General features: G+C 38.0%; 2 protein-coding genes across 3 annotated transcripts in view; one reads left to right on the forward strand and one right to left on the reverse strand.

Moving 5' to 3' along the window:
• CERT1 (ceramide transporter 1) overlaps positions 1-26,152 on the reverse strand; it is a 72,807-nt gene extending 46,655 nt beyond the window's left edge. Inside the window, exons 1-3 of one of the 2 annotated variants that reach the window (XM_057363815.1) lie at positions 25,768-26,152; positions 22,304-22,438; positions 2,722-2,838 (exon numbers count right to left, since the gene is read on the reverse strand). In XM_057363815.1, the coding sequence (XP_057219798.1) occupies positions 2,722-2,838; positions 22,304-22,438; positions 25,768-25,863 (348 nt within the window). In that variant the 5' untranslated portion in view covers positions 25,864-26,152. The remainder of the gene's footprint in view (positions 1-2,721; positions 2,839-22,303; positions 22,439-25,767) is intronic. The other variant, XM_057363816.1, reaches the window with a different exon arrangement.
• Positions 26,152-26,204, forward strand: part of POLK (DNA polymerase kappa) — a 37,247-nt gene continuing 37,194 nt past the window's right edge. The window contains exon 1 of the mRNA XM_057363813.1: positions 26,152-26,172. The gene's annotated coding sequence lies outside the window, so the exon portion shown is untranslated. The remainder of the gene's footprint in view (positions 26,173-26,204) is intronic.

Genomic DNA, 26,204 nt, shown 5'->3' on the forward strand with positions numbered 1-26,204 from the left:
CTTATAATAACCGGACTGAAGACTGGATTTGAACACCTCTGTCTTGTGTTTAACTCTACCAGACACCTATTTATGCATTTACAGCACTTTTACAAAGTTTCTRGTGACAAGATTACCTAATTTTTTTCCAGGATCAGTTAGAAGGAACACCTACAACATTTCTTGCATGAAACTCCTTCTGTATTATGAAGACAATGGAATATTGCACTGGAAAGAAGATTTTAGTAAATCTGATGATATTTCATTACATGCTTTCTGCTTGAGTCTAAGCTATTATTACAAGACTGCAGTAACTTTTGCTGTTTTCCTTGCTTTGTCTCGATCATGATATTCATGATGTTAAGTTGCATAAAACAAAAAGGATCCTTTCAATGTATTGCTTTAACATATTAAATGTTTTGATGGTTTATTTAGAAGTGAGGAGCCACTAGAAAATAATTTCCATTTGCCTTAAATATTGTACATACTAGAGAGTAAAAAGGAAATAAAAGAAACTGAAAAATGTCAAATAGCCATGAAACTGCAAACTACCCATGCTGGAAAAGCAGTAAGATTCAGAATGGTCAGGTTCAGTGTTACTACCTTAGGATAACAAGATGAAAATGGAACTGTTTCTTGTCAGTTCAGCATATAGAGGACTTTTATTATCACTTCCTACTTGTAGACATACTTTTCTTCTGTTTTTACAGAAGTCCAGAACACTCTCTTTCAAAAATTGGCAATAAAAAAAACCTTAATAAATTAATGAGAAATGCTCTCATTGTCCCTGTCCCTATACTTAATTCTTAATACTAGGAAAAAAAAAGGCAGTGGAAATAACCAAACCTTCATTCTACTCCTTTAAGTATAAAGGCAGTATTTATTTAAATAACTAACAAAATCTTACAAAGTATGGAAGTTTAAACTGTCCAAACCTAAATATGTATTAAAAGATTATTTTAAAGTGGAAAAACTATATAATTCATCAGGCTTCTTCACAGAGAGAGGCCACTTTTGGAATGTTAGAGCATGTACTCCTCAATGCTCATTCATGATATGAAAAGGAGGTTGAATAAGACAATTCAAGCTTACCAATAATACCAAATAGACAAAGAAAAATAAACAGATACCTCATGATAGGCTCTGAGCACTAATGCAGAAAAAAGAGAAATCCATGTTAAAATAAAATCATGTATTTTTCAAGTAGTACAGAGAAACAATTCCAAATTAACATTAACAATGGTAAACTCTAAATTACTGTTATTCAGCAATCCCATATTATGAGCTGGTGATTCCATAAAATTGCAGCTCAGAATTCAGCAACACTTATGGTGAGCCTCACCAAAAGGAACAGAAAAATAACATGAARAAGGTTTGAGGTTGTGATGGGCACATTTTAAGACATGATCTGGGTTTCTTCATCTTTCCCTCCTACATGGTAGCATACAATGACACAGATTGCATTTCTGTTTATCCAGCTTCAGGTTAGGTTCTGCATTTCTCCAGCTAAATCATTCGCCAAACCAAGTTTGAATTTTAACATAGGGCTATCAAGTTCTATAACAATATAAACCATACCTGAAGACCCCCAAGCCTGTAACCCAGTTTTTGAAATGCCAGTCCTATGGATGTGCAATCCAGTAATTTGGCCAGTGTATCCTCATGAGAAATTTTTCTCAGGTCTTACACTAGGAACAAACTGCAGTAGTGTTGTCTCAAGAACACTCCACTGTTAACTTAATATTTTTTCACTAGATACAGGAAAGAATTCTGACCTTGCAGTTCAATTTCTTATATTTTAATGTTACTTCTGAACAAAAATGAAGGCAAAATGCCAAGCTATAAAGGGATGAATAGTCCAATTAAGACAATTTTTTTAAGAGAACCATTATCAAAAGGCAGCACTTTAAAGAACATTTATTGCTTTTTGCAAGGAATGGCCAATAAAAGGTAAAACCTCTTAATTATAAACAGTACTTACACAGTCAAGAAACTCAAGGTTAAAAATTCATACCTACCTGGATATCTGTTTTAATTCGTATTTCTGTAGTACCTGTGTAACCCAGATTGAGAGGCTGCATTGTGCGAGGTATTGTAGTTATACACTAAAACTTGGGATTGTGCCTATCTTGTACGTGAGAACATAATGGATGTTTTGTGTACTTTCTGCCTGATCTAAAGGGCATGGAGGGCAGGTATTTTTAAAATTAAATTTACTGAGTTCATTGGGAGACATAAGACATAAGGAACAGATCAAGAATGCTGAACAAAAACACTGGTGAAGATAAAAGACAGAGAAAAGCCAGTAATAAGATACAGTAAAAGCAGTCAAATGATGAAAAAGAGGAGCCTAAAACCAGCATGGTAATCTAGAGAATTGACTCTAAGATTAACAAATTAACATCTCAAAGAGATAAGAAACAATTCAATAATCAGTGAGAGGACGGATGAAACCATGACGAAGTCACTCAAGCATAATGAAAGTTTGGTTTCAAGCTAGACAGCTCAAGAAAGGTCCACAGATGTTAGCTCCCAATAGTTTTATCTATGAAGAACAAGCAAGTCAATTCCTTTGACTTTATTTATCACACTGCTTCAATCTTTAAGCTTTTACCTATCATAAATAATGTGAGTATGTGAGTACTTTAATGACTGCACAGAGAAGCTTAACCTCTCTGCAAGCACCATGCTTTATCTAATGAGGAAATGAGAAAGGAAATCAGAAAACAGAAAATTACATACCTTGTGCTGTTCTATTGCATCTACCCATTGTTGTCTGTGGTCTGGGTCTTGAGCCCGGAGGTACCAAACACTATCATTCACGCTGATATCAAATCTGCATTCATCAAAGTCATGGGGCTGTGACAGAAGAGAGAGTAAGAGTAGCTAAAATTAGCAACATGATCAACGTTACCTCACAGATTATTTTAATACTCAAACATGAATTAGAAAACCTGGTCTATGTGTCTTGAAGTCATCCTAGATTCTAAATTCCAGCTTGTGTAGCTGTCTCAAATAATGAACATACACTCTCATAATGAAAAATGTTTGTCTCCTGAAATAGAAAAGCCTGTGTAATACATTCTTACTACACAAAATTTTAACAAATAAATTTCACACATAAATAAGTTACATATTGTCAAATACTTTGAAACAAATCCTTTAGCAAAATATCTACTGTACAGGAAAATAGGCCTATATATACATTTTAATTTCAAAACATTTCATCCATAACATTACTACTACCAGTAATAATTTGATGAAATACATACATCACAACAAAAAAAATTATCAGGATAGGACCATAAAAGCAGACCATATCTACATGACATGTCAGAGCAGGAACATAAGGAAGGCTGTATCATGTTCTTCCTCAATTGTTTTGAGCATGAATATTTCACAGATAATTGGAAACCACATGCCATCSTTTCAAACATCTCCACTCAACTGCATCTAACTTTCAGTTCACACACCTTAAATACTAATAAACTTTTACTAACAAAGACGCTGTTAAGGAAAGTACAGGGAAAGAAAACAATGATCTAATCTGCCCTGTACTCTGACACTGTCAGTTCAAAGTTACTCCTTAACAAACATGCAACTGAGCCCAGTATTCCCCACACCCTTCACCTTTGAAAGCCATTCTTCATAATACAGATGTAGCTGAATACCTTCTGGAATTTGAATACAAAGAAAAAATACACATGAAAATAACTGCAGGAGGCTAACAAGCTACAGGATAAAGGCTAGTGACACAATCTGAAGGACCACAAATATTGATACCTAATGCYAAAGTCTATACATGTTGGGAATATCCTTTACAACACATGMAACACTGTGCCAAAACATTCACCTTGCAGACTAAAACACTGTGGAGTCCTCATAAAACATTCCACAAAAGAAAACCTACATGCAGTCTCATTTGTCGCCATGCACACCGTTCCAGTGCTAGTGAGATTTTTTTTTCAAAGAATTTGGAAATCAGAAGCTAGTTACGCATTACAAGAAAAAAAAAAATCTGTTTTTTAATACACTAAGGATGAAGAAAAGCACAACAGAATTCACATTACCAAATAAAAAAAATAAGCTTGAAAGAGTTTAACAGAAATACATTAAAAAACCAAAGTGAAGCTTAAAGGTTCATGTATTTGGCTAAGCATCTGAATATAAGTTCAACTTAAAGAAATTTAAACTTCCCATAGGAAAAATCTCAAGCAAGTGAAAGAACTGACATCAAGTCAAACAACTGTAACTACTAATTACCTAATACCTGACCATTTCAAGTTAATTCAACCAGCTTTCAAAACTGCTTCTATACACTTTGTCTTCATTGAACCAGACAACATAGGGGATGCAGAACACGAGGTTGTTTGACCCTGGCTGGATGCCAGGTGCCCACCGAAGCCTCTGTCACTACCCTCCTCAGCTGGACAGGGGAGAAAGAATATGATGAAACACTCACAAATTGAGATAAGGATGGGAAGACTACTCACCAATTACTGCAACAGGCAAAACAAACTTGAGTTGGGAAAAAATAGTTTAACTTATTACCAATCAGATCAGAGTAGTATAATTAAAAAAAATTTAAGGCACCCCTCTCCTCYTTATCAGGCTCAATTTCACTACCAGTTTTCCTCTATCTGCCACTCCTTCCTCATGCTCTTTCCTTGCTCAGGAACCTTCTCATGGGACAGACACCTCTGTGATCTGTGCCAACATGGGTTCTTCCCCAGGGCTGCTGCTCCTCATGAACTGCTCCCGTGTGGGTCCTTTCCACAGTGTGTAGTTCTTCAGGCACAGCCTGCTCCAGCACACATCTCCCATGGAGTCACAAATCCTGCCAGCAAGCCCATGACGTGGACTCTCCCTGTCATGGGGCCACAGGTCCTGATAGGAGTCTGCTCCAGCATGGATTTCCGACAGGGTCACAGCCTCTGCTGTGGCATGAGGCCCTCCAGGGGGTGAGAAGTAGCTCTCTGCTCCAGTGTGCAGACCCTCCATGAACTGCATGGAGACTAGGTGCTTTACCACAACCTCCCCCACAGACTGCAGGGGAATGCTCTCCCAGTCCCGGTTGCACAGCAGGATTTACACTTTTTTAAGTGGGTTATCACAGAKGCAATACACCATCATCACTGATTAGCTCAGTTTTGGTCATCAGCGGGCCCATCTTGGAGCCAGATAGACTGGGACTATGAGATATGAGAGGCAATCTGCACAGAGAAGCCCCATCTGTAGCCCCCCTGCTACTTTGCCACATAAACCAAATACAGGACATCAGATCTTCTAGTCTAGGTCCCTCTTCTTCAAGCTGCCTTTTCTATATTATTATCACTATATATATAAAAGATGTTCATGCTTTAGAACAGCAAATTTGCTGTGGCAATGTATCATGCTTTTACTCCTGTTCCCAATCACTCCTCTGACAGACCCTCATTCAGTCATGTGAGGGGATATGCATCTACCACAATCAAAGATATTAAAAAAAAATCACCCAAACAGAAAGTGTTGTAAGATTAGCTATCTAAATTTTTCCTCACATGACAGCATTCCTCAGCTTGATCTCTCGTTCTCTGAAGTCTTTGGGAGGAGTTATAAGCCATTACATTGTATGTGATTAGAAAGACTTGCCAAAATTGTTCTAAAACACCTGCACCACTATTGATTCCACACTTGCAACTGAAGTAAGTGCACTTACTTCAGTTGCAAGTGTGGAATCAATAGTGGTGCAGGTGTTTTAGAACAATTTTGGCAAGTCTTTCTAATCACATANTATGTGATTAGAAAGACTTGCCAAAATTGTTCTAAAACACCTGCACCACTATTGATTCCACACTTGCAACTGAAGTAAGTGCACTTACTTCAGTTCACAATCATCCTTGCTTTTCCCTGCATCTCATTTCTAACCTAAACATCTTCTAAGGCAACTTTTGACTATCATGTCTGTTCTTTTTAAAGGCAGGTTTATTTACTCCCCTTCTTTCCAAAGCAGCTTTCAATATATTTGAAAATCCATGCCTTGTTGCTAAGACACAGAAAGGAAATGTTTTCTCTGAGGTCCAGCTAAAACTTTTAAATGCTTTTCTGGGCCATTTACTCCATGCACACTTCTGCATTACACATAGTTACAAGGCTAAGCCATTTACAGATGATACATACTGACTTGACCAGCCAGTCAAAGGAGGCAATTGTCCCACTCTGGTCTGCACTGGTGCTGCTTCATGTCGAGCACTTCGTACAATTTCAGGCACCACAATACAAGAAAGACATAAAGATATTGGAGTGTACCCACAAGGATGGTGAAGGGTCTGGAGGGGAAGCTTTATGAGGAGAGGTGAACGACACTTGCTCTGATCAGCCTGGAGGAGAAAGATGGAAGATATCACTGAGGTCTTCAACATCCTTACAAGGGGAAGCAGAGGGACAGGCACCGATCACTTTCATGACCAGTGACAAGAATTGACGAAATGGCATGAAGCTGAGTCAGGGGAGGTTTAGGGGTGGTATGAGGAAAAGGTTTTTCACCCAAGAGGGTGGTTGGGCACTGGAACAGGCTCCCCAGGGAAGTGGTCACAGCACAGCCTGTCCGAGTTCAAGAAACATTTGGACAATGCTCTCAGGCACATTGTGTGATTCTTGGAGTTGTGCTGCACAGAGCAAGGAGTTGGACTCGACAATCCTGACGCATTCCTTCCAACTCACCATCTTCTGTGATTCTATATATCAGATTTAGGGTTATAGTCTGCTCACCATGTAGTTCCATGTTATAAAAAAACTAGCTGATCTTGTGATCTTGTTACACCAAACGGCTTAAAGAAAAGAAATAACCACTAAAAAGGTTAAATATGCTTCAAAAGGAAGTTAGGATGGTGATACATGATTCGCTCTTCACCTGTTTAACATCTTATAGTAATATTAATTGCCTACTTTCCACACTTTTGGCAACTGCAATAATTGTGTATCATCCTTTTCCTTTGGTTTTACTTTTTTTTTTTTTTTTAAACGTGCTTCATTGTAAGAACCCTAAATTAATTGAACAGAAAAGACAAATCACCTGAATCATGTGACATGTTCTTTTCTTAACACAGAACACATCAGATTGTTGCCAATTAACCCAATTCTCCACCAGTACAGAGTTCACATCTCATTTTCACTCATAACTTGGCAGACTCCTGTATGTAAGTTTTTGGCATCAGTTACATTCTCCTCCACCTGAGTGAGACAAAATTCTTTGGTTTATCTCTGGATGTAAGTGCTTTTATTGTTTTCTGTAACTGCATCTAGCAAAGACCACAAAGTGTTATTCACAGCTTCCCAGGTCTGTCCTTTATTTTTCTAACCTTCTCATCAGACTAGTTTGATTCTCTCCTTTACAATTCCTGAAAGTTTTTCCATTTCTCTTCACTTCACTTTCTTCCTGTAGACCTCAACTAATTTCATTTACATCTCATTTTTTCTGAGATTCATTGTTTCTAGACTGATGTTCCCCTTTCTCCTTACACTCAGAAGCTCTTATAAAATGGGACAGCTCTTACCCAGTCACATGACAGGACCTTGGAGGATAAATAGGGATTTTCATCTGTAACAAGCTAAGGACATGTGCTGAGGCCAGGATATGTCCTAATGACCTTTCACAAGCAAGATAAGGCAAGAAAGAGGAATGTTTTAGTTATGTGGGGAAACAGGAAGCAAGTAGGAGTTCACCATCTATCTTCAGGATTTAAAGCACCTTGCAGAACTTCAGCTGCTCTTTCCCACTCTGTAGCAGTCTCAAGCAACATGCATAAATTGAGAGGGCACTGGGGAATAAAACCCAGATCAAGGCACTTTGAATGGGGCACCTGAAAACATTAAAAGCATTTTCAAAGCTAAGTTGGACAGACTTAAGACTCTGTGGAAGAGGCAACCTCTGTGTAAGAAAAGGACTGTTTCCAAAGCCCATTAAAAAAAAAATCAAAAAAGACCACACAGCTAAATCTTAATTCCATGCAATATGCTGTAAGAAATAGGCTTCCAGCACCCCCAAACACCCCTTCTATATGACTCCTAAACTTTCTTCCACGGCATCTGCAGAGAATCCTGAACAAACTAAGGCAATTCCAAGTATTCAAGCATCCTAGATATTTCCAAAACCAATGGATACTAGCTCTTAAATTGCAAGCACGAGCAGTCTATATGGAAAAAAAACACTTACTTGGCTACAGTTACTGAGGAAGTCTGTAGCCAGCTCAGGTCTCACGAGTCATAGCTGATTGCCACAAAATCCTTCCTGCTATACAGCCGTCAAGTCTGAGTATTCATAAAACAAGCTTCAGAGCAGTATCTGCTTTAAAAAATACTGATTCAGGTGCTTAAGSCAAATCACACAGGAAGGATTACCTGTTTTTATATACTTTATAACCTTCAAGAGAACTCCATATGAGAAAAAAAAAACACAACAAAACAAAAAAAGTTTCTTCTGAATGAAGAAACTTTTGCTTGCTTTCACTACCCCAAATGGTGTTAATGGCATTTTGTCCTTTCCTTGTAGAGGAAAGCCAAGGTGGTTCATAGCAGATACAACTCATGTTCTGCATTTTACAATTATTAAAGTGTGCTTCTGCCACTACTCTCATTGCAGAACTAAAACTTACCTAAGCTGAAGTTATTTTAAAATTTTGAAGGTTTTTCTTAAGAAAATCCTGGGCTGGGAACTATGACACAAAACAATAGAGGCCTACAGAAAATGAAAAATATAATCCTTTATTTCTCAGACATGAATGTCACTAGCATAAATTCAATAGAGGCTGTCATCTAGCCTAAGCTAAAACACGAAACCTGATCTTCCCCCACTGCTTATCTTAATGCAATTCAAAGAAAGTTAACAGAACTTCACATGCTTTTTTTCAAACAGGTTTGAGTATGGTGTCAATCAAAAATTACTTAACTGAAAATTGAGAAAACAAACTCAAGTTTTGGTAAACAAAATTCAGATTTTTTTTCTATAAAAAATGGCCTACACATATATGCCTTATATCAGAATACCTAAAGCTATTAAAAATGCTAATACTAAGCTTTTAAGAAATAAAAAAGGCCTCATCTAAGTAAAGCTGGCTTAAGTAAAGCGTTTTGCATATATTTCATTGATGCAAGTGCAGTAACTCATGCCTATAGATTTTGTTTTGCATACAGCTCATGTATAGGGACAAACCATCCCCCAATCACTTTTTTCCACTTACAATACAACTTGGTGCATTCTGTCCTTTGCTTCATCTGCTGAGAAAGTGCTGAAACACCATGTTGCAACTGATGTCTATCTGCAAGCATCTTCACAATAACAGGCCTTAAATCTTTTAAGRACAGCAAACTTCACCAGTTTCAACTTAAATACCTCTTATAAAAGTAGATATGAAAAGTTATATACTGGAAAATTAGATGCAAGCCAGACTATGACTATCACAACCAACATTTCCAGCTCAAGAGAGCTGAACACACAATTCTCCCCATGTGAACAGTGTCACTGTCCTACAATGCAAAGTACAATTTATCTGCTGGTTATTTTTTTCCACCATTCCCATGGAATTCAGGAAAAAGTGTCCCTTTTGCACTCATTTTCAACATCCTGAAATCCTCCAGTGACAAAGTACCTGAACAAACCACTACTTCCTCCTTCCCAACAAACAGATGTTCACAAATCTACAGATTTGCTTATGTGTTTGTACAGATCATTCAAAAGATTCTGGACCTATATGTATTCATTCAAATGCCAAAAACACCTCTATCCTTTGAAGATTTCAACAGGAAATTCAAAAGATCTCTCATATTATTCAGGATAATATGAATATGAATAGGACAAGATATGAGAGAGGGGCACAAGCAATGATCAGAATACAAAAAATTTCATCTATAATATAGTATTACTTTTGCAACAGACTGAAGTTCAAAAGAGGACTTATCAGCAAGGAAACCTCCTCACAACAGAAAGCAGCAAACTGGACAAAGGGAGAGGTGGGAGAGGTGTGCATGTCATAACTTAGGATGCAATGGACAACAACAATATCCTATGTCAAAAAGAGAGAAGGTATAACACATGATGAGCTGTAGAAATACGACGATGAACACCTCAAAAATTAGCTTACATGAATGAATAGAAAAAGGGTAAGCAAGGTAAAGTAGCAGGTAACAACATTAAATAAAGAAAAAAAAAATCACTCTATATGTTTCAGTAAGCAGCACATATCAAAGCAAGAAAAGCACTGCAGTTACTGAGAACTTAGGCTAATAGCAAAGTGCTTACTTTGTTTTTTTCATTTATTCCCACTGTCAATCTATTTGATACCAGAAAAAAAAAACCATGAACATATTCTACATATACCTACATTGAGGTGCTAACAAAAACTCAGAGATAAAACATTTACTGTAAGATTTGTGCTGTGTAACTGAAAGAATTAGTTTTAAAAGCACATATGAAAACAATTTCAACTCTCATGTAAAATCAGTTTAGAACTGGCAAAGGCTGTGATAAGTTAACTAGAAATAAGCAAGTGAAAAATCTCAGCCAAATTTCAAAAAGTGCACATCTTAAAATAGTTTTTTGAAAGCATTTAATTCATGACAGATCCAAACTACGAAGAAATTATGTTCCCCTATTTCCAAAATATAAAATGGATGAAAACATGCTAACTTATGAAAAAACATTGAACAAAAGGATAATGAAATTAAGTACCACTGAAATGATTTTAAAGCTACCTTCTAAAAGGTGAATGGTACTTAAAATCATCAATGGAAAAACCCTATCAGCTGAATCACAATTTATGTTTTACCAAACAATACTATGCTAGGATTTTACCAGACAAGACTAGCCAAAACACTGTCTTTCGTGCCCTATTAAATACTAAAGAGTACTATTTTTCAAGTTAGTGTATTTCTGCCAGGAGTCACTGAAAAGCTCGTGGGTCAAGACAGACAGGGACAGCACTCACCTACTGCCACCAGGGTCAAACAGATTTGACTTGGAGAAAACTGACTTAATTCATTGCAATTAGTGTTGGATGGCGAGAAACAAGACATAATTAGAAACACAGTCACAGGGAGATCAGGAATGAGGGTTGTGGTCAGTTGGTAACAATTTAATTCTGTCACTCCTTCCTCATGCTCTTCATCTACTCAAGAAATAATCTTATTTATCATTTCAATTCTTCAGGGTAAACTTGTTCCAGCATGGGCTCTTTGGAGGCTGAAGCCTTTGTCAGGGTATATCCAGCTGCCCTGGTTGGGCCCCAAACAGGTTGCGATGTAGTCACCTGGTCTGGTGTGGCTTTCTACACAGGTTGCACGAAAATGCCTGCATAGCTGTTTCTCACGCCTTTTCCTCACTCCTGTCTTTATCACACACACCATTTGAGCAGTATTTTTGCCCTTTTACTCTGTTTACCTTGAGGTGTCACCACAGTGGCTGCGGGGCTCAGCTGTGCCTTGCACTGAGTCTACTGATGCTGACCATTTTCTGTGCTGGACAATCTGGAGTCTCCTCACTGAGGCTGTATGGCAGACCCCGACCCCACCAGCTACGCTTAACACAATCACAAAAGTTCATCAAAATCCTTCTGTCACTATGACTTATTTTTGAAGACATTTGGCTTTAGAACCATAAATATTGAAGTTACTAAATTAATTCATTTCGCAAGGATTTTTTTATATTAATATCTATCCTAGATCTAAGTATCAGGATGGAACAACTTAAAGCATTATATTTCACTCCTTACAATACATTTTATTAAAAATGTACTAAGTCCCAAAGCACACTGCAAGTTTGAATTTCCTTTATTTGTAATATTTACCCCGTGCTGCCCCAAAAAAATCCAAGCAGTAAAAAACCTGAGGAATCACGGTCTACCAAGAGTCACAACACAAAATTCTGGTTTCCCTTTCTCAGTTCTAAAATCCAGTCAAAACCTAATAGAAACACTGAACTAAAATGTCTTGCCTTTTCTTGTTATTATTATTCTTAAGCAATAAGAACCCACTTTTTAGTTATACTGACTGGCTGTACATTTTACATTTATTTGTCCTGTGGTTATTTGTGTTAGGACAGTATAGGAAAACCTTATTGCAAACAAGCAAGTAAACAAGACAGCTCTGCACCTATGTAAAGAGTGATAGACCTTTAGGGGCAAAATATGAGATACCTAATTGCTTGTTCATTATCACAATAAAAAGAAAAATTTTCATAATTGCATATGTACACATGTAGAAAAAAATGTTACCAATAGGCTTAAAAATAAAAAAATTTTTACATTCTTTGCTATTACCCAAGTATTCCACTACACGTCTTTACTCAGGATATTTTCTTCTCAAAATGCCTTTCAGCACTTACTTTTCTTTTAAATAATGATCTTATCTTTCCACAACCTAACTAAAGTAGAGGCCAGTGAAAGCAGAAGTATGGTAAGCAGAACTTAAAATTGGTTTGTTAGCATGATATGTAAATTTAAAATTAGCTTGGTTTAATCCATTGCAAAGAAGCTCTTTCATGGGAGAGCTGCCTTTTAAAGTGTGGATCAAGTACACATTGTATGTTACTGCAGCACTACAATCACATTTACAATTTGAAACCTACAGACCTCAAGCACAAACCTGGTAAATCTGGTTTTCTGCACACCTGCCAAACAGATTCAGATGCAGAAGTGATCATATAAAACCGATTTTTCGTGAGCAATCGTATATCTTACAGGACAGTATCTTACACTACATGATTTTTTAGATTAGTATTTTATCAAATTATTTCCCTGTCAGTGAAGTGGAGTAGTACATATTATCAAGTCATGCTGTATTGGCTTACACATAAACATACCTCCGGCACTGCTATTCTCAAGTGGCTACTGAAAAAACAATTACTTGTAATAGCAAGACACAGAGTATAACAAATGTGCACTTGAAATGTCAGCTAAACTTTAGTCAAAGACATGGAATAGCACTGTGTTACTAGAACAAAGAGGGCAAGACTGACAAATTTGTAAACCATCATGTACTTGCAGCCATCACCTTAAGTGATCCACTGGTGACTATGGATACATGTAAAAGCTCCATGGATTAGTGAATTAGTATTAATAGATTTAGATCCACACTGAGAGAAATCAGGATATAAGTAATGGACCTGTCCTATTTAAACATAGTCTGAAGAACTCAAAACTTGGTCTAACTCATAAAACTTACATTTAGAGTTAACTATCAGTTCCAGAAATGGAAGCATACGTGTTACTGCTTTGGTGAGAGCCAAATGAAAGCGAGCCTCCTGCAGACAAATTCATATGATACTTCTCAGGTTTCTGCTTGTTCACCATTCATCAGCACCCCCCCCCCCAAAAAAAAAAAAAAAAACCCCAAGAGAATTACACTATAGAAAAACACCAAGCTAGAATTGATTAGAAATCACTAAGTTAAACTTTTCAGGTTTCCACACAGCAAGAAGCTAGAACTGTTAATCAGGAAGGAAGCCAAGCAACTTTGTATCAACTTTAGAGAATGTAGAAACACTGTCTGAGCCACTTCTTTAAAAGTTTATTTTTAATAGACAGTCAAATATAGGAGCAGGAATCACACTTGCCTTGCTACACTCCTGAAATAACTATTCATGTACTGATTAGTCGAGCGGTATCTCACACCATGTACTGCAATGTGGCACAGAAGACCCAAAATTCTCACGTACACCAGCAGCAACAAAACAACATAGATTTCACAAGAAAATCATAAGCACATATCCAAAGATACTCTACGCTTAGAGAAAAGACATGCTTCATAACACTGCACTGAGCTGACGGCTGAGAGTCACGGTGATGTGAATGGAAATTTTGATTTGAGGAATCAGTGGCATTTCAGCTAGAACAGAGGCCTGCTGTACCTGCCAAAGCAGCACACTAAGACTTAAGATTAGCTTGGTTTGCATCCAATCATAAGCAACTTAACACAGTACAACTGTATAAGCATTTCTATAAATGCAGTATTATTAGCAACTTATGCTACCTCTGCAATTCGCAGTCCTGATGTAATCTCATTATCAACTTGTTATGGAAACTGGCTCTATGAACTGGACCTTGGTAACAGGTGTCTCTTGTTATGATACAAAATTGAAGCATGAGATATCAGAGACCTTGAAACTGTGGACTTGAAACTATGAAGGATGATAAAGCAGAGGCCCCAGAACCATAAACAATTCATTAATGGTCAAATACTGGTCAGTCAAAACATGCAACCTCCACAGAGGGGAAGGCTGTTTTTGACCTTGGTAGCAGCAGTTAAAAGAAAAAACCCAAAGAGCTGAGCAACAGGGCAAGGAAGCAACAAGGCTGCAGGCTGGGAAAGGAACACTTCTCCAGCATCCCACCACACACAGTTCAGGGTCAGGTGCATCAATCATTTCTTAAAAGATGGTAACAAAAGATCCCAATTTGGACCTGTGTATGCATTCTGGCAAAAGACGCCTACTTCAATTCTGTACCTTTCCAGTCATTCACCTTCCCCCAACCGTCACTGAAGAGCTCTTCAGTTAGGTTACCTTCACCTCAACAACTCGGACCATCAAGAAGGGAGCTATGGGGCTAAAAATATGGTACTGGCTCCATGGTACTGCATAGTTACAGATCATTTAGGATGTAAATCAGACATAAGACTGACTGCTTTGAATAAATAATGATAATGCTTAGTGCGTAAGAACTAATGTACAGCAATAATTAACAATGTGGAAGAACTAATTAAGAACACAAGGAATGTTGCTAATGAATGTCAGCTTAAAGGCTTTTATTCTAAAGYTTAAAATTTACCTGAATTGTCAATCTAAACTCTGTCATGACAGCTACCTATAATTTTTTTAATAGATATATGCATTTGTGTACATATAAATCTATATATGCCCACAATTAGTTTTAAAAGAGCTGAAAAAGAGGACTTAAGAAAGAGCAACATTCATCCTTAACAGACAGTGACTTGAAAAGCTTCAAGAATATGGTAGACACCAGTTGCAATACAATCTCAGTTAAGTACCTGGAGACCTGGAGTAGTAAATTCTGTTCCAACTAGTCCTCGTAACTAAGGAATGAAAGACTTGAGAGGAAAAMCACATCAAACAGATTTAAGAAGTGGCTAAGTTGGCTACACTATTTGATTGAGTTCACCTTGACTAGAATTGAACAAGAACGAGGGAAAATAGCAACTAAAGCATATGCCTAAAGGGGGAGATCAAACAAACTGGGAGAAGAAGGAAACCACACTCATCTATGACAAACTATTTTGAATGTATGAACAGAAAGACCAGTTAAGTTAGCAATATCAGGAAGCACCTAAAAAAGAGAAGGCCACCTGCAGTTGCATATTAGTGAATAAAAAGTATTTTGACCTTTTAGCTTAGAATTCTGTGAATGCATATCCAAAAGCAAGGTCTAATATTGTACAAATCCTCAATAGAGCTGTAGAAAACATCATTAACAACTATCACAAGACACATCAGATAATCAACAGCAAGTTGCCTAGGAGGACGATTGAGCAACACTACCACCCTGGAGGGGGTAACATGTGAACCAGCTGAATCCATGAACAAGAAACAACTATAAATCAATCTTACAAAAATGCATAGAAATTCATATTGAGCAAGAATAAGGATTGCAAATATCTCTGAAAACTTTGCTGAGTTATAAAATCATAGTTATAAATAGCTTTAATACTTAATGTAAACACTGAAATTATTTAAGACTTGGTATACATACATGAGAAATGCTTCACAGCATGAAACTGCTGCAATATAAACCACAGCCATGAATTATGACCCTGAAGTGTGCATTAAATAATGGACAGTGTTAAATTTAATAATTTAATAATTTTTAAAAAAAGATGTGAGGGAATAATATTCTCACTGATAATAAAATGACAACTATGTGGTGACACACACATGGCTACATTAAAGTGCTAAAGATCAATTCTTCAGCAATAGTAAGTAATGCTAAAATATTTAGTTAACATACATTACAGATTTTTTGAACACTTTAATCATTACAGATTCTGCATCACAGTAAAAAGAACAGCTTCACTGAGGACATCTGTATGTGTATTTTTTTAATTTCTGACTTAATTTCTCCAATACACACTACAGAAGAAATCCCTCATTTCTCCACCCTGCCAAGTAATTGTTTTTTGCTCGACAAGAATATTAGACAAGAATTTATAGAATTTCAGTATTTACACACAYTTTCACTTCACATCAACCCATCAGTGGCTGGTTCAGAAAACTCAAGAGGCATAAACAAATTGGTACAGAAGATGTCTAGGATCATCCCATATTTCAAGCAAATTTGGTATGCTGCAGGGGCAGCAGCCCTTCCTCACTACCCTGTTGTTCTTTGGCATTTTCCTCTTCAGAACAGAATCACCTCAGGCCTTTCACATATAAGTAAGTATTCCTAAACACATTTTTCTCTATTTAGAATATCCATTTCCTAGTCAGCAAAAATGTCCCACTAGTCTGGATTTAGCTACTTGATTCAGATACACACCAAAGCCTAACAGTACTAATGGCCACATGTCCTAAATAAACCCCGAGCTAGTTAGGGCTTGTATTATACGTCTTAGTTTACTCAGGTCATCTTTTTAGTAGCAACTAAGGCTAAGGAGGCACTTTATCAAATTACGGAAAATTAATTATTCAATTAAATGCCCATCACATCGTACTAAAACAGACTGTTTTCCAACCTCAGACAGTTTGAAACAATATTTTCCCAAGCAATTAGCAATCACTACAAACTTACTGCTGGAGTTTCTGCCCAGGGCATGGACTTATGGCTTACCTTTTCTAATAAAAGCTTTCACCAACTAAAACCTGTCAGTTCCCATTCAACTTAATAAGCAACAGACTGAAGCAAATCTATTAGTAGATAAAAACTGCAACAACAGCATTCTTTCATAATAAGCAGGTATTTTACCAAGATCAAATTTTGAAGCCGTAGCTAGAAAATAAAATAAATCCAAACCTTTATCCACATTAGTCCTCCCAGAAGGTCCATTTCTATACACTGCCACACTGAGTCCAAAATACTGTTGGATTTCCCACCGTATTAAATATATTCCCACTAAATTAAATATAAAACAAATTTTTGAAAGCCTATTTTGCAAAGCATGATTCTTCATGCTACTATTTCTCTAGCACGGATGTCTTGTTCAATTTAAAATACACATATTTACTATAAAACTTAAGAGATTTCTAGTGTTTTGTGAAAAACACTCTCGTAGGAAGATTCCACATGTGTTTTAATTGATGGAGGCATGAAGCATCTTCTGTTCACTTGCCAATCTGTTTTTTAAAATCTGTACTTCCTCTCACAGTAGCCCAGTTATTAATGGTGGTCAGTCTCATACTATAAATAAAACAGAAATACTACTAGAGTGAGGAAAGGCAGCTGTTATACTAACCATATCTTTAAAAATTGGTGTTCTTTTTTTTATTTTTAGGGGTTGGTTACTAGATATAAACATGTCACTCTCTTCAGACATAAGGGAATGAGAAATCTAAAATTGAAAACTGCCAGTTTAGCTTTTCCATGTATACTGTTTGTGTTCTTTTTGTAAACTGAAACTAACATGTTTATATCTGCCCTAATTAATAAAATGAATATTTATGAATATCTTAACAACAACAATTTATTACTACTTGGAGGGGGGAAGAAAAGCTCAGACAATTCATTAAGCTGTCCCTCAGACAGACTTCCATTTTCCATCTTCTTGCTTGTCATGAGCTCCAGATATACTAAATAGATACTCAACCCCTCCACATTTTAAGAAGCCCATTCTGAAGATAAATTATTGGTTTGCAATTTGTATATTAATATAAAACATCTTTACTTCCTTAATTAAGCAACTGCACCTTCCAATTGCTGTTTCTGGAAGAAAACAAATCTAACAAACTAGTTTACTTGGAAGTATCTCCACTACGCAAACTGAATTTATTGCTCAGTCCAAGTTCAGGCATTTCCAGCTGTCTAATGATCTCCTTACAACACAATAAAACCAAAGTATTCTAAAAACCAATAGCAAGTTTCCATAAAGGTTTTGATATGCAGATACATCACTGCAGCTTAACCAAAGCCAAGGAAAACCATTGCACCACAGATATTGCATCTTGTTTAAGCAACCAAACCAAGAAGTTTTTCTACATCAATAATATACACAGGAAAGAAGACAAATGCCAACCACTGGGTTAAAGCCACATGACAAATAAATCTTGTATCAGTAGGAAAGCTATAGTTTTAAGTTGGAACATAAGTCTTTGGAACTCTTCCCGAGTATGCAGTCACCTCTAGTGACAAAAAAATACAAAGTTGACAAATAGCTGAGTTTTAGCATTCTTAAAACCATATTAAGCATTACATTTCTCTATGTACTTTTCAAGATTCTCCATATAGGTCCATGGAGAAGAGCTATCCTGAGAAGGCAAATCCTTTCTCAAAAAAACAAACTTAGAATTCATCAGCTAAACACTTTGTTGTTAAGAATTTTGTAAGGAGATTTGAGAACCTATCAATATAAATTACTACCAAGATTACATTAGTGCTGGCCTTCCTCTTAGACTGCCTGAAGCAGGGGCAGAGCATACCACGTTACTCTGGATTTATCACATGGTGGCTACATAAATTAGTGCAAGTCACTCTGTAGAACAGTGATGATGGCACTAGAAGAATAGGCACAGTAGTCAAGGCATAGACAGTACAAGCTGGCAGGCCAGTTTGCCTGAAAGTTGGATCTAGAGCTCTACAGAGCATTTTTTTTGGTTCTTTTAATAACAGAGACTAGACCTTCCAATTCCCAAACCAGGTCCCAGGGATCCACACCTACAAGACTGCCATGAACATCCATTCTTAATCATGCACCCAGAATTCCCCATGGGAAGTTTGATTTCAAGAATGAAAGAACTACAAAGCTTTAAAATAAAGAATGTATCCTTTAGAAAAACCAATTGGTACTGACTACCACCAACAGTAGTAATTTAGTATGTCCAGGCTAGATTAATATAACAAATGTTAAGTTTGTCCATACACAACTTTTTATAATATCCATAATTTCATCTCATCCATTGACCACATACCAGAACTTTWATTTTCAGTTTCAGCCTCCAACCTGTTTTAAACCAGTTAAATACCTTTGAGGAATAACAATAATTCTGCACTTGAAACACATAACAGAGTTGTGCTTTCATCAAATAAAGGGCTGAGATGAGTATCTTACAAAAGGTCCCTGAAAAATTATCTGTCTATTAATCCCTACCCAATGTAATACAAAGGATAAAACAAGAGCAAAGGCAACTGTGGGTTTCTGTATACAATATTAATGTCTCAATTAATACTATGATTTATAATTAGACTCATCCTCATAGCTGAAAGTACAGTAAGACTACTCAGTGACAGCAGCTTTCCAAATTTATGCTTATACATTAACAAAATGTGGACATTCTATAATAATAGTAGAATTAATTACACACAGAAAATCATTACATTCTCCATTGGATTCAAACATGCACATGTAATCCGAGTGCTTAAAACAAAGCTTCTTGCAAATCCAACCACCTTTCCTACATGGGAACTATTGTCACCAAGACTATCTCGTACTACTCATGTCTTATATACTACTGAAGAACACCTTACTGAAATACAACAGGTTAAGATAGTAGTCAATATGCCTGACTCCAGAACTGCAAGATCAAGAGAAATTGAACTTGCAGTATAGTGAAAAATTGTTGAAAAATATTGACGATTAATATCTCAACTACATAAAATCAGTGCAACTGAACATTAAGCCAATAAGAAGCCTGACTTCCCCCCACCCTTACCAGAGTAATCACAAATCATTCAGTAAATAATAAGTTCCACTGACAGTAAAGGTAGTTTTCACAGATTACCAATTCAACACTTACTTATCAGCTGTTGGTGTTCTTCTATGCATTTGAATACGTGCTAGAAAGCTTACAGTTAGCRAAGACATTACAAGGATACATAAGCAAAGATCAACTATGGACCTCAGGAAGAATATTTAAACATTAATCTTTGAATATAATCAATTTTCAATTGAAAACATAAGTTAAAAAAATACAATATTCAATTTGCTACTGAACAACTATCAAACCAGAAGCAGTGATGCTAAAACTCTGCCTTAACAGTAAAACTTCTGAAAAATAAGAGAATTGCAGGACAGTTTCAAAAATATATTTCTATATCCTAGAGACATGACATGATCCAATAGTATTCCTCAACTTTTAAAATTTACACAACAATAATATTAATTGCAGCTAGATACAAGGAATTTACTAGGTTTCAGGGATGCCATGTGTAATCAAAATCAAGCAACTGAACTGTCAAATACCACTCACAAAGCATGAGCCTGAATGAAAATGGAACTAGCCTTTAAAACTGTGGCTACTTTTAATTCTTTCTTCATCTATTTAAGAAGTTCAAGAACTTAAAAATAAATGCATCAATTTAACTGCAAGTTACCCGATGTAACAAGTGCCAAAGAGAAGAAAAAGACTGCAGCTTGCCAGCTTCCCTTTATAAACTGCAACGTACCAAAACATTCCAGCAGCAAAGGCAGTATCACTACAATCTCTCACTCCCCCACCACAGCTGGAATTCAGGCTGCTGAGATGTGCTCTACAGCACGCCTGCAATGTCGTTTGGCTACATCCTTGCCACCACCTTCCCGTGTCTGCCTGGTTGGCATGCTAAGCTCTTGCTAGTGAAGTTGAGAGATCTTTGGCAGCTCTGATCACCTCAACAGATTGTCACAGGTACACCATAGTCAGAACTCCTAGAGATTGTTGTGCACAATAAATTCCTGATTATGTTGCATCTTGAGAAAGTTTTAGAAGTTCAAACAGTTAAAAAAAGAGTTTAAAATACATTACATGATCTGTTCAAACTTTTAGATGACTACAATACTTGTCAGACTTGTACACATAAAAATCTTTTCTTCACAAGCTTTTCTCCAAAACGCATATAGCTGATGTTATCAATCCAGTCTTCTTTTTTCTTTCAAACCAAGATGTGTTTAATAAAATTCTTATTTTAAGCTGATTATTAGTAAGAATACTTCTCATTTGTCATCCTTAATTCAGCTTAAAAAAATTCCATGTATGTGGTGGAATAAGAACATAAATGCTAAGATTTAACATTAGTACTCTAAGAATTTGTGTGCTACACGGAAGTCCAGCTATTTTTACTCTAAATCACGTAACTGGACTGACTATTTAACATTATTACAGAAAGACTACAGCATGCTTTGTGACAAGCATTAGTCACAACACATATCGTATGTCTGAAAGCCAAAAAAGCACGTTTTTTTCTTTCTTTTCTAAGACCAATTCATCTTTGTAAGATTTCATGGAATCATAATGATTGGAATAAAACTCTAATGTCATTAAGTCCAACCATCAACCCAGCACCACCACCATGTTCACCATTAAACTGTGTCATCAAGTGCCATATCCACACTTYTTTCCACACTTGCAGGGATGGTGACTCCACCACTACCCTGGGTATCCTGTTTCAATGTTTAACAGACCCTTTTATGAAGCATTTTTAATGTCCAATCTAAACCTCTCCACACACAACTTRGGCACAACTTATGGGCATTTACTCTCATCCTGTCACTTCCTACCCTGYAGAACAGACTGAAACACACCTTGCTACAACCTCCTTTCAGGTAGTTGTAGAAGGCAAAAAGGTCCCACCTAAGCCTCCTTTTCTCCAGGCGAAAACCCCACAGCCCCTTCAGCCACTCCTTGTAAGATTGTGCTTATTTATGTAGGCTCTTAATTCTTTCCAGTTTATTCTGAARCTGCTTTTAGCATTAGACAAAAACAGCAACACACTAACTTGTTCAGAGAAAGAAGCACAGAGAAGAACACTTGYTTTTGGAAAACTACAGTGTTGTGCTTAGAAGTCAAGAAAACCACAACCAAAGAACCACTGCCATCTCTCTCGAGCAAAGACTGTAAAGGATTGTACCTCCTCTGGGTAGCTGGTCTGGGGTCTTAAACTGACCCATAGAAAAAACCTTCCAGCCTTCAGAGAAGGATAGTCTCTCTACATAAAACCATCTAATGCACRTAATTAAAAGCTGCTTGTCAAAGCCACAAATGAAATCAGTTTGTCTTCTCATTAGCAATTCCTTCCCTGCTCCACTGTGTTCCACTGATGCCACTGTCATAAATGGATGACCTAGTAGAATTTGCCATACCCATATTTCCTTTCACTAGATACAAATTTGTAACACCTTACAACATCAATGATGGCAATAAGGAAATAGTACTTACTGTAATCTCAGCTTTGCTTAGACAGATAGAGCCTCTGCAGCCATACTCTGTYTCATCTTCAGACTTGTAATAACTGAGTGTGTTGCTTTTCAGAACCACCCATCGATCCTGCCACCCATGAATGTAGTTGGTCCACTGTAAAAAACAATTCCAGAGATCAGCTAATGGAAAGATAACAATAAAAGAAGTATGATTGACATTTTCCAGGCTTTTGAACACCCAAAGAAAAAGGCAACTTATTTTTACAAATTCTTCCCAGCTGAGAAGCTCAGAGCTCCTAGAAGAATTTTGCGAATTCCTAAAGCTACAAAAACAAAGATGTTTCAAAGGGTCAAAAAGATGACAGATGTCTGGACACCTATGTATTGCCAAAGTGAGTTAAAATAAAGGAAATAAAGCCACTGATAATGCAAATTGAGAAAAGCAGGGGAGAGGAAAATAAAACATTAATGACTAAGGTGAGTTTAGGCACCTGACTTAAAATCTGAAGGTAGGCCAACAGACTTAAGTGGAACATAGGATAATTTATTTTATGTAAAATGTCATATAAAGTTCTCTTCATATAAACACTAACATGCCATTATTCCACAGTACAGTAAATATCTATTGTAGTGCCTAGAGGACTCAGTGCTTAATGAATTTAATATTGCCCATAGATAGTGCTTTACGTTTTAATTCTAACTACTTTCACTAAGAAGATACTTATCAGCAGACATCCAACCATGTTTTTGCTGTTCAGGTTTTTCCAGGGACTCCACATTCACCCACTGAATAAAATTGGCATTTCAGGAAGAATTCTGGATTAATGCTAGAAAGATATAGTATGAAGCTACCAAAAGTWCTGATTACTATTCTTGTATTTGAAACACCTTTCTCACTGCACTTTGCAGAATCATCTGACAGTGAGAGAAAATCAGGACTATCCTATAATTCTGACAATAYACTGGTACTTATTAATCAGTCATGATGCAAACATTATAAATTTGATAAAAATAGAAACAAAAGCATTGAAAACAATCTTATCCTGCAAGCATTTCTTTAATTATGATAAATGTTCTTGGATGAAAAGCTCTGGTCAACATTTGAGTCTAACCATTATTCATCATTCTGTAATAYAAAAAACAAGGAGGAAAAGTCAACTAACAGTCTTTTTTCCACATCATACTACATACATTAGTTAACACATATTCTATAATTATATGTTAACTTTAGTAGTAAGATGACAAGGTCTAAGGAAAAACATTATAGCTGAGAAATTCATAACAATTTTCAAATGTACGCAAGACCTTGATTTGCTCTCCAGATATAAAGCCCTTTTTCATCTCTTAATACATCTAATTGCTAAGTACAAAATTACTTAAAGAAACCCTCAAGTGTGCTTAGTGCACTAAGTGGTAGCATGGACGTACATTAAGTGGTCATAGAGGTGTATTATTCCCTGCCTTCCTCTTTTCCTAYTTCCCATGTTCCCAGCACCTCCCAAGATGTGAAAGGCAGAGACCAAAGTTATCTGGGGAAAAAAAAAAGAAGGGAAAGAACCTTCTTTGTCTGAAAATCTTAATAGAAACATATATAGCAGTGAATCTTGCATCTGCTGTTGCAATCGAAGTTTGTGTTGCAATCCCAACGCACCATGAATTAAGAGACTCCTTAAAACTATACTCAAGTAGGCACAAGGTCTTGGCAGAGAAAAGACGTGTGTTTTTCCAAGCATCTAGATTCTGATGGTTCCTGAAAAAAACTTTGTATCCACCTTAAAATCATTAGCAGGAAATACAATGGAAAAAAAGCCTAGAGTTTCACAACATTTCCAAAGACCAGCAGGATATACTTCTAACAAGTTTGTCTTAGCAAATTGTCCCATTTCTTTCTAAGCTTTTCTCTTTACTGAAGGGCAGAACTACTGAAACACTGCTAAGCACACGGTGAACTGCAGCCTACCTCTATGATTTTAGAACTTAACTATACACTGTAGGCTATTAAAAATAGTTATTTCCTTAGTAGAAAGTTCAGTATGCTACCATTTCATTTTAATTAGTTACCTCAATTATTACTGAGGTATCAAGTAACAAAAGGTAACCTTACCCCTCAAAGATATTCACTGCGACAGGTTTCGCCATACTTGACTATTCAGATTAAATTCCATGTTCTCACGGGAAAGACAGTCTCTGCTACACTCAGTGTAATCATCCAGAAAAGTAAAAAGTTTGCACGTACCTGAGCTAGAATGTCTCAAGCCATGGCTTCACCTGCTACACCACTGAGAAAGAGCACCTGGACTGTACTTAATTTGCTAACATAAAAATTAATTACATCCCACAAATTACTTCCCTTCTAAGGATGGAAGCATCTTACCCAAGGAAAACTCTGCTGTAAAAAAAGCAAACAAAACAGCAAAACTACGCCAAACAAAAATCTCATATTGTAAGTGCTCTAACACCATCTCTCATCTGCCTCATCGCCTTGTTTCCCCTTCCACCACTAGWTAAAATCTTAAAAATGAAAGCAGAGATCCTTCTTTTTCCCTARCCATTCCCCTTATCTCTAGGGTTAGAAGCATTTTCATGCTGGAACGGGTTCACAAAGTCTCTCACAACAGTGTGAGCTCAGTTATAGCCGTTTCTTGTAAATCCAGGGCAGTTTAAGATCTCTGTATCCCGTGCCTCATATGCTGGCTTGTGCCAGCCTTATCACGTAGGGCAGGAAAAAAAATTCAAAACATAGTGCTTTAATCCTACCGATATTTCAACGTTATTCTGAATATACTTTCTGTAACCAAAAATTAAAATATCACTATTCRAACTTAGTAATTTAATATTCAACTCCTAAGTGCTTCTGAAAATAAAATTTCCCAGTGTCAACCAACACATACTCGGAAGTCACCTTATTTTCATCGACAAAAAGACAGAAATAATTACGGTTATTTTTAAAAGGGGAAACAAGCCATAGAGCCATTTTCCTTTTCCACTCCTCCCGTTATTTCCTGCCGCAGGAGTGTTTTCCTGCCTCGATCATTGCCCTAAAAGCCGTGCCCGCTCCCGAGGAGCCACCGCTGGATACGGGTGCCTCCGGAGCTCCCGGGCAGCCACGACACCCAGGCCCGGCGCCGCTCCGGCCGGAGCCCGAGGCGCGGAGGAGACGCCCTCCCGGCGCGGCTGCCGGAGCTCCGCGGCGTGCAGCGACGGGCTCGGGGGGCGGCGGGGACCGCGGCTCTGCCCGGGCTGGGGGTGCCCCGGGCAAAGGGGGCGGCGGGGCTGAGGGAGGGGGCGCCCGGCGCTGCAGCGGCTCTGCCTGGCAGCCGCTCCGCCGTCAGGTGGCGGTGCCCCGGCCGTGCCAGCGCCGCCCGCGGAGCTGCCCGCCCCCCCGCCACCGGGCCCCTCGGCCCGAGCCCCCGGGGCGGTCGGGGCTGACAGCGAGAAGGGTGGGGGGCGGCAGGGCGCAGAAAAGGGATAGAAGCGGCTTACCTTGCTGAGCACCCCGCAGAGCTCAACAGGCACTCCGAGCTCGGTCTCAGGGTCCTCCTCGGAGCCGGAGGAATTCCAGCTCTGGTTGTCCGACATGGAGACCGGAGCCGCAGCCACTGCCGAGCTGGGAAAGAGCCGAAGCGGCCCCCGCCCACAGTAGCGTCCTCCTGCCGAAGGGACCGGAGCGCCGAGCTTCTCCCGAGCGGGTGCTACCACCGAGCGCCGCCCGCCCCTGACAGCCACTCGCCAGCCACCAAGCTCCCAGCCCCGGGCTCCCCTCGCCGCGGCCCCACAGACCCCGCCCGCGGCCAGAGCCACAACACCGGGGCGGTGAGTGGAGGAGGAGCGAGCGCGCGTCCGCCTGCCGGGCACTCGCTCAGCGCGTTCCCGCCGCCGCCATCTTAGGTGAGGCGGGCGYTCCGTGCCACCATTCATCA

Source organism: Malurus melanocephalus, unplaced genomic scaffold (assembly GCF_030028575.1).
Source record: "Malurus melanocephalus ecotype Western Australia unplaced genomic scaffold, MMel_1.1 scaffold_31, whole genome shotgun sequence".
Classification (NCBI taxonomy): domain Eukaryota; kingdom Metazoa; phylum Chordata; class Aves; order Passeriformes; family Maluridae; genus Malurus; species Malurus melanocephalus.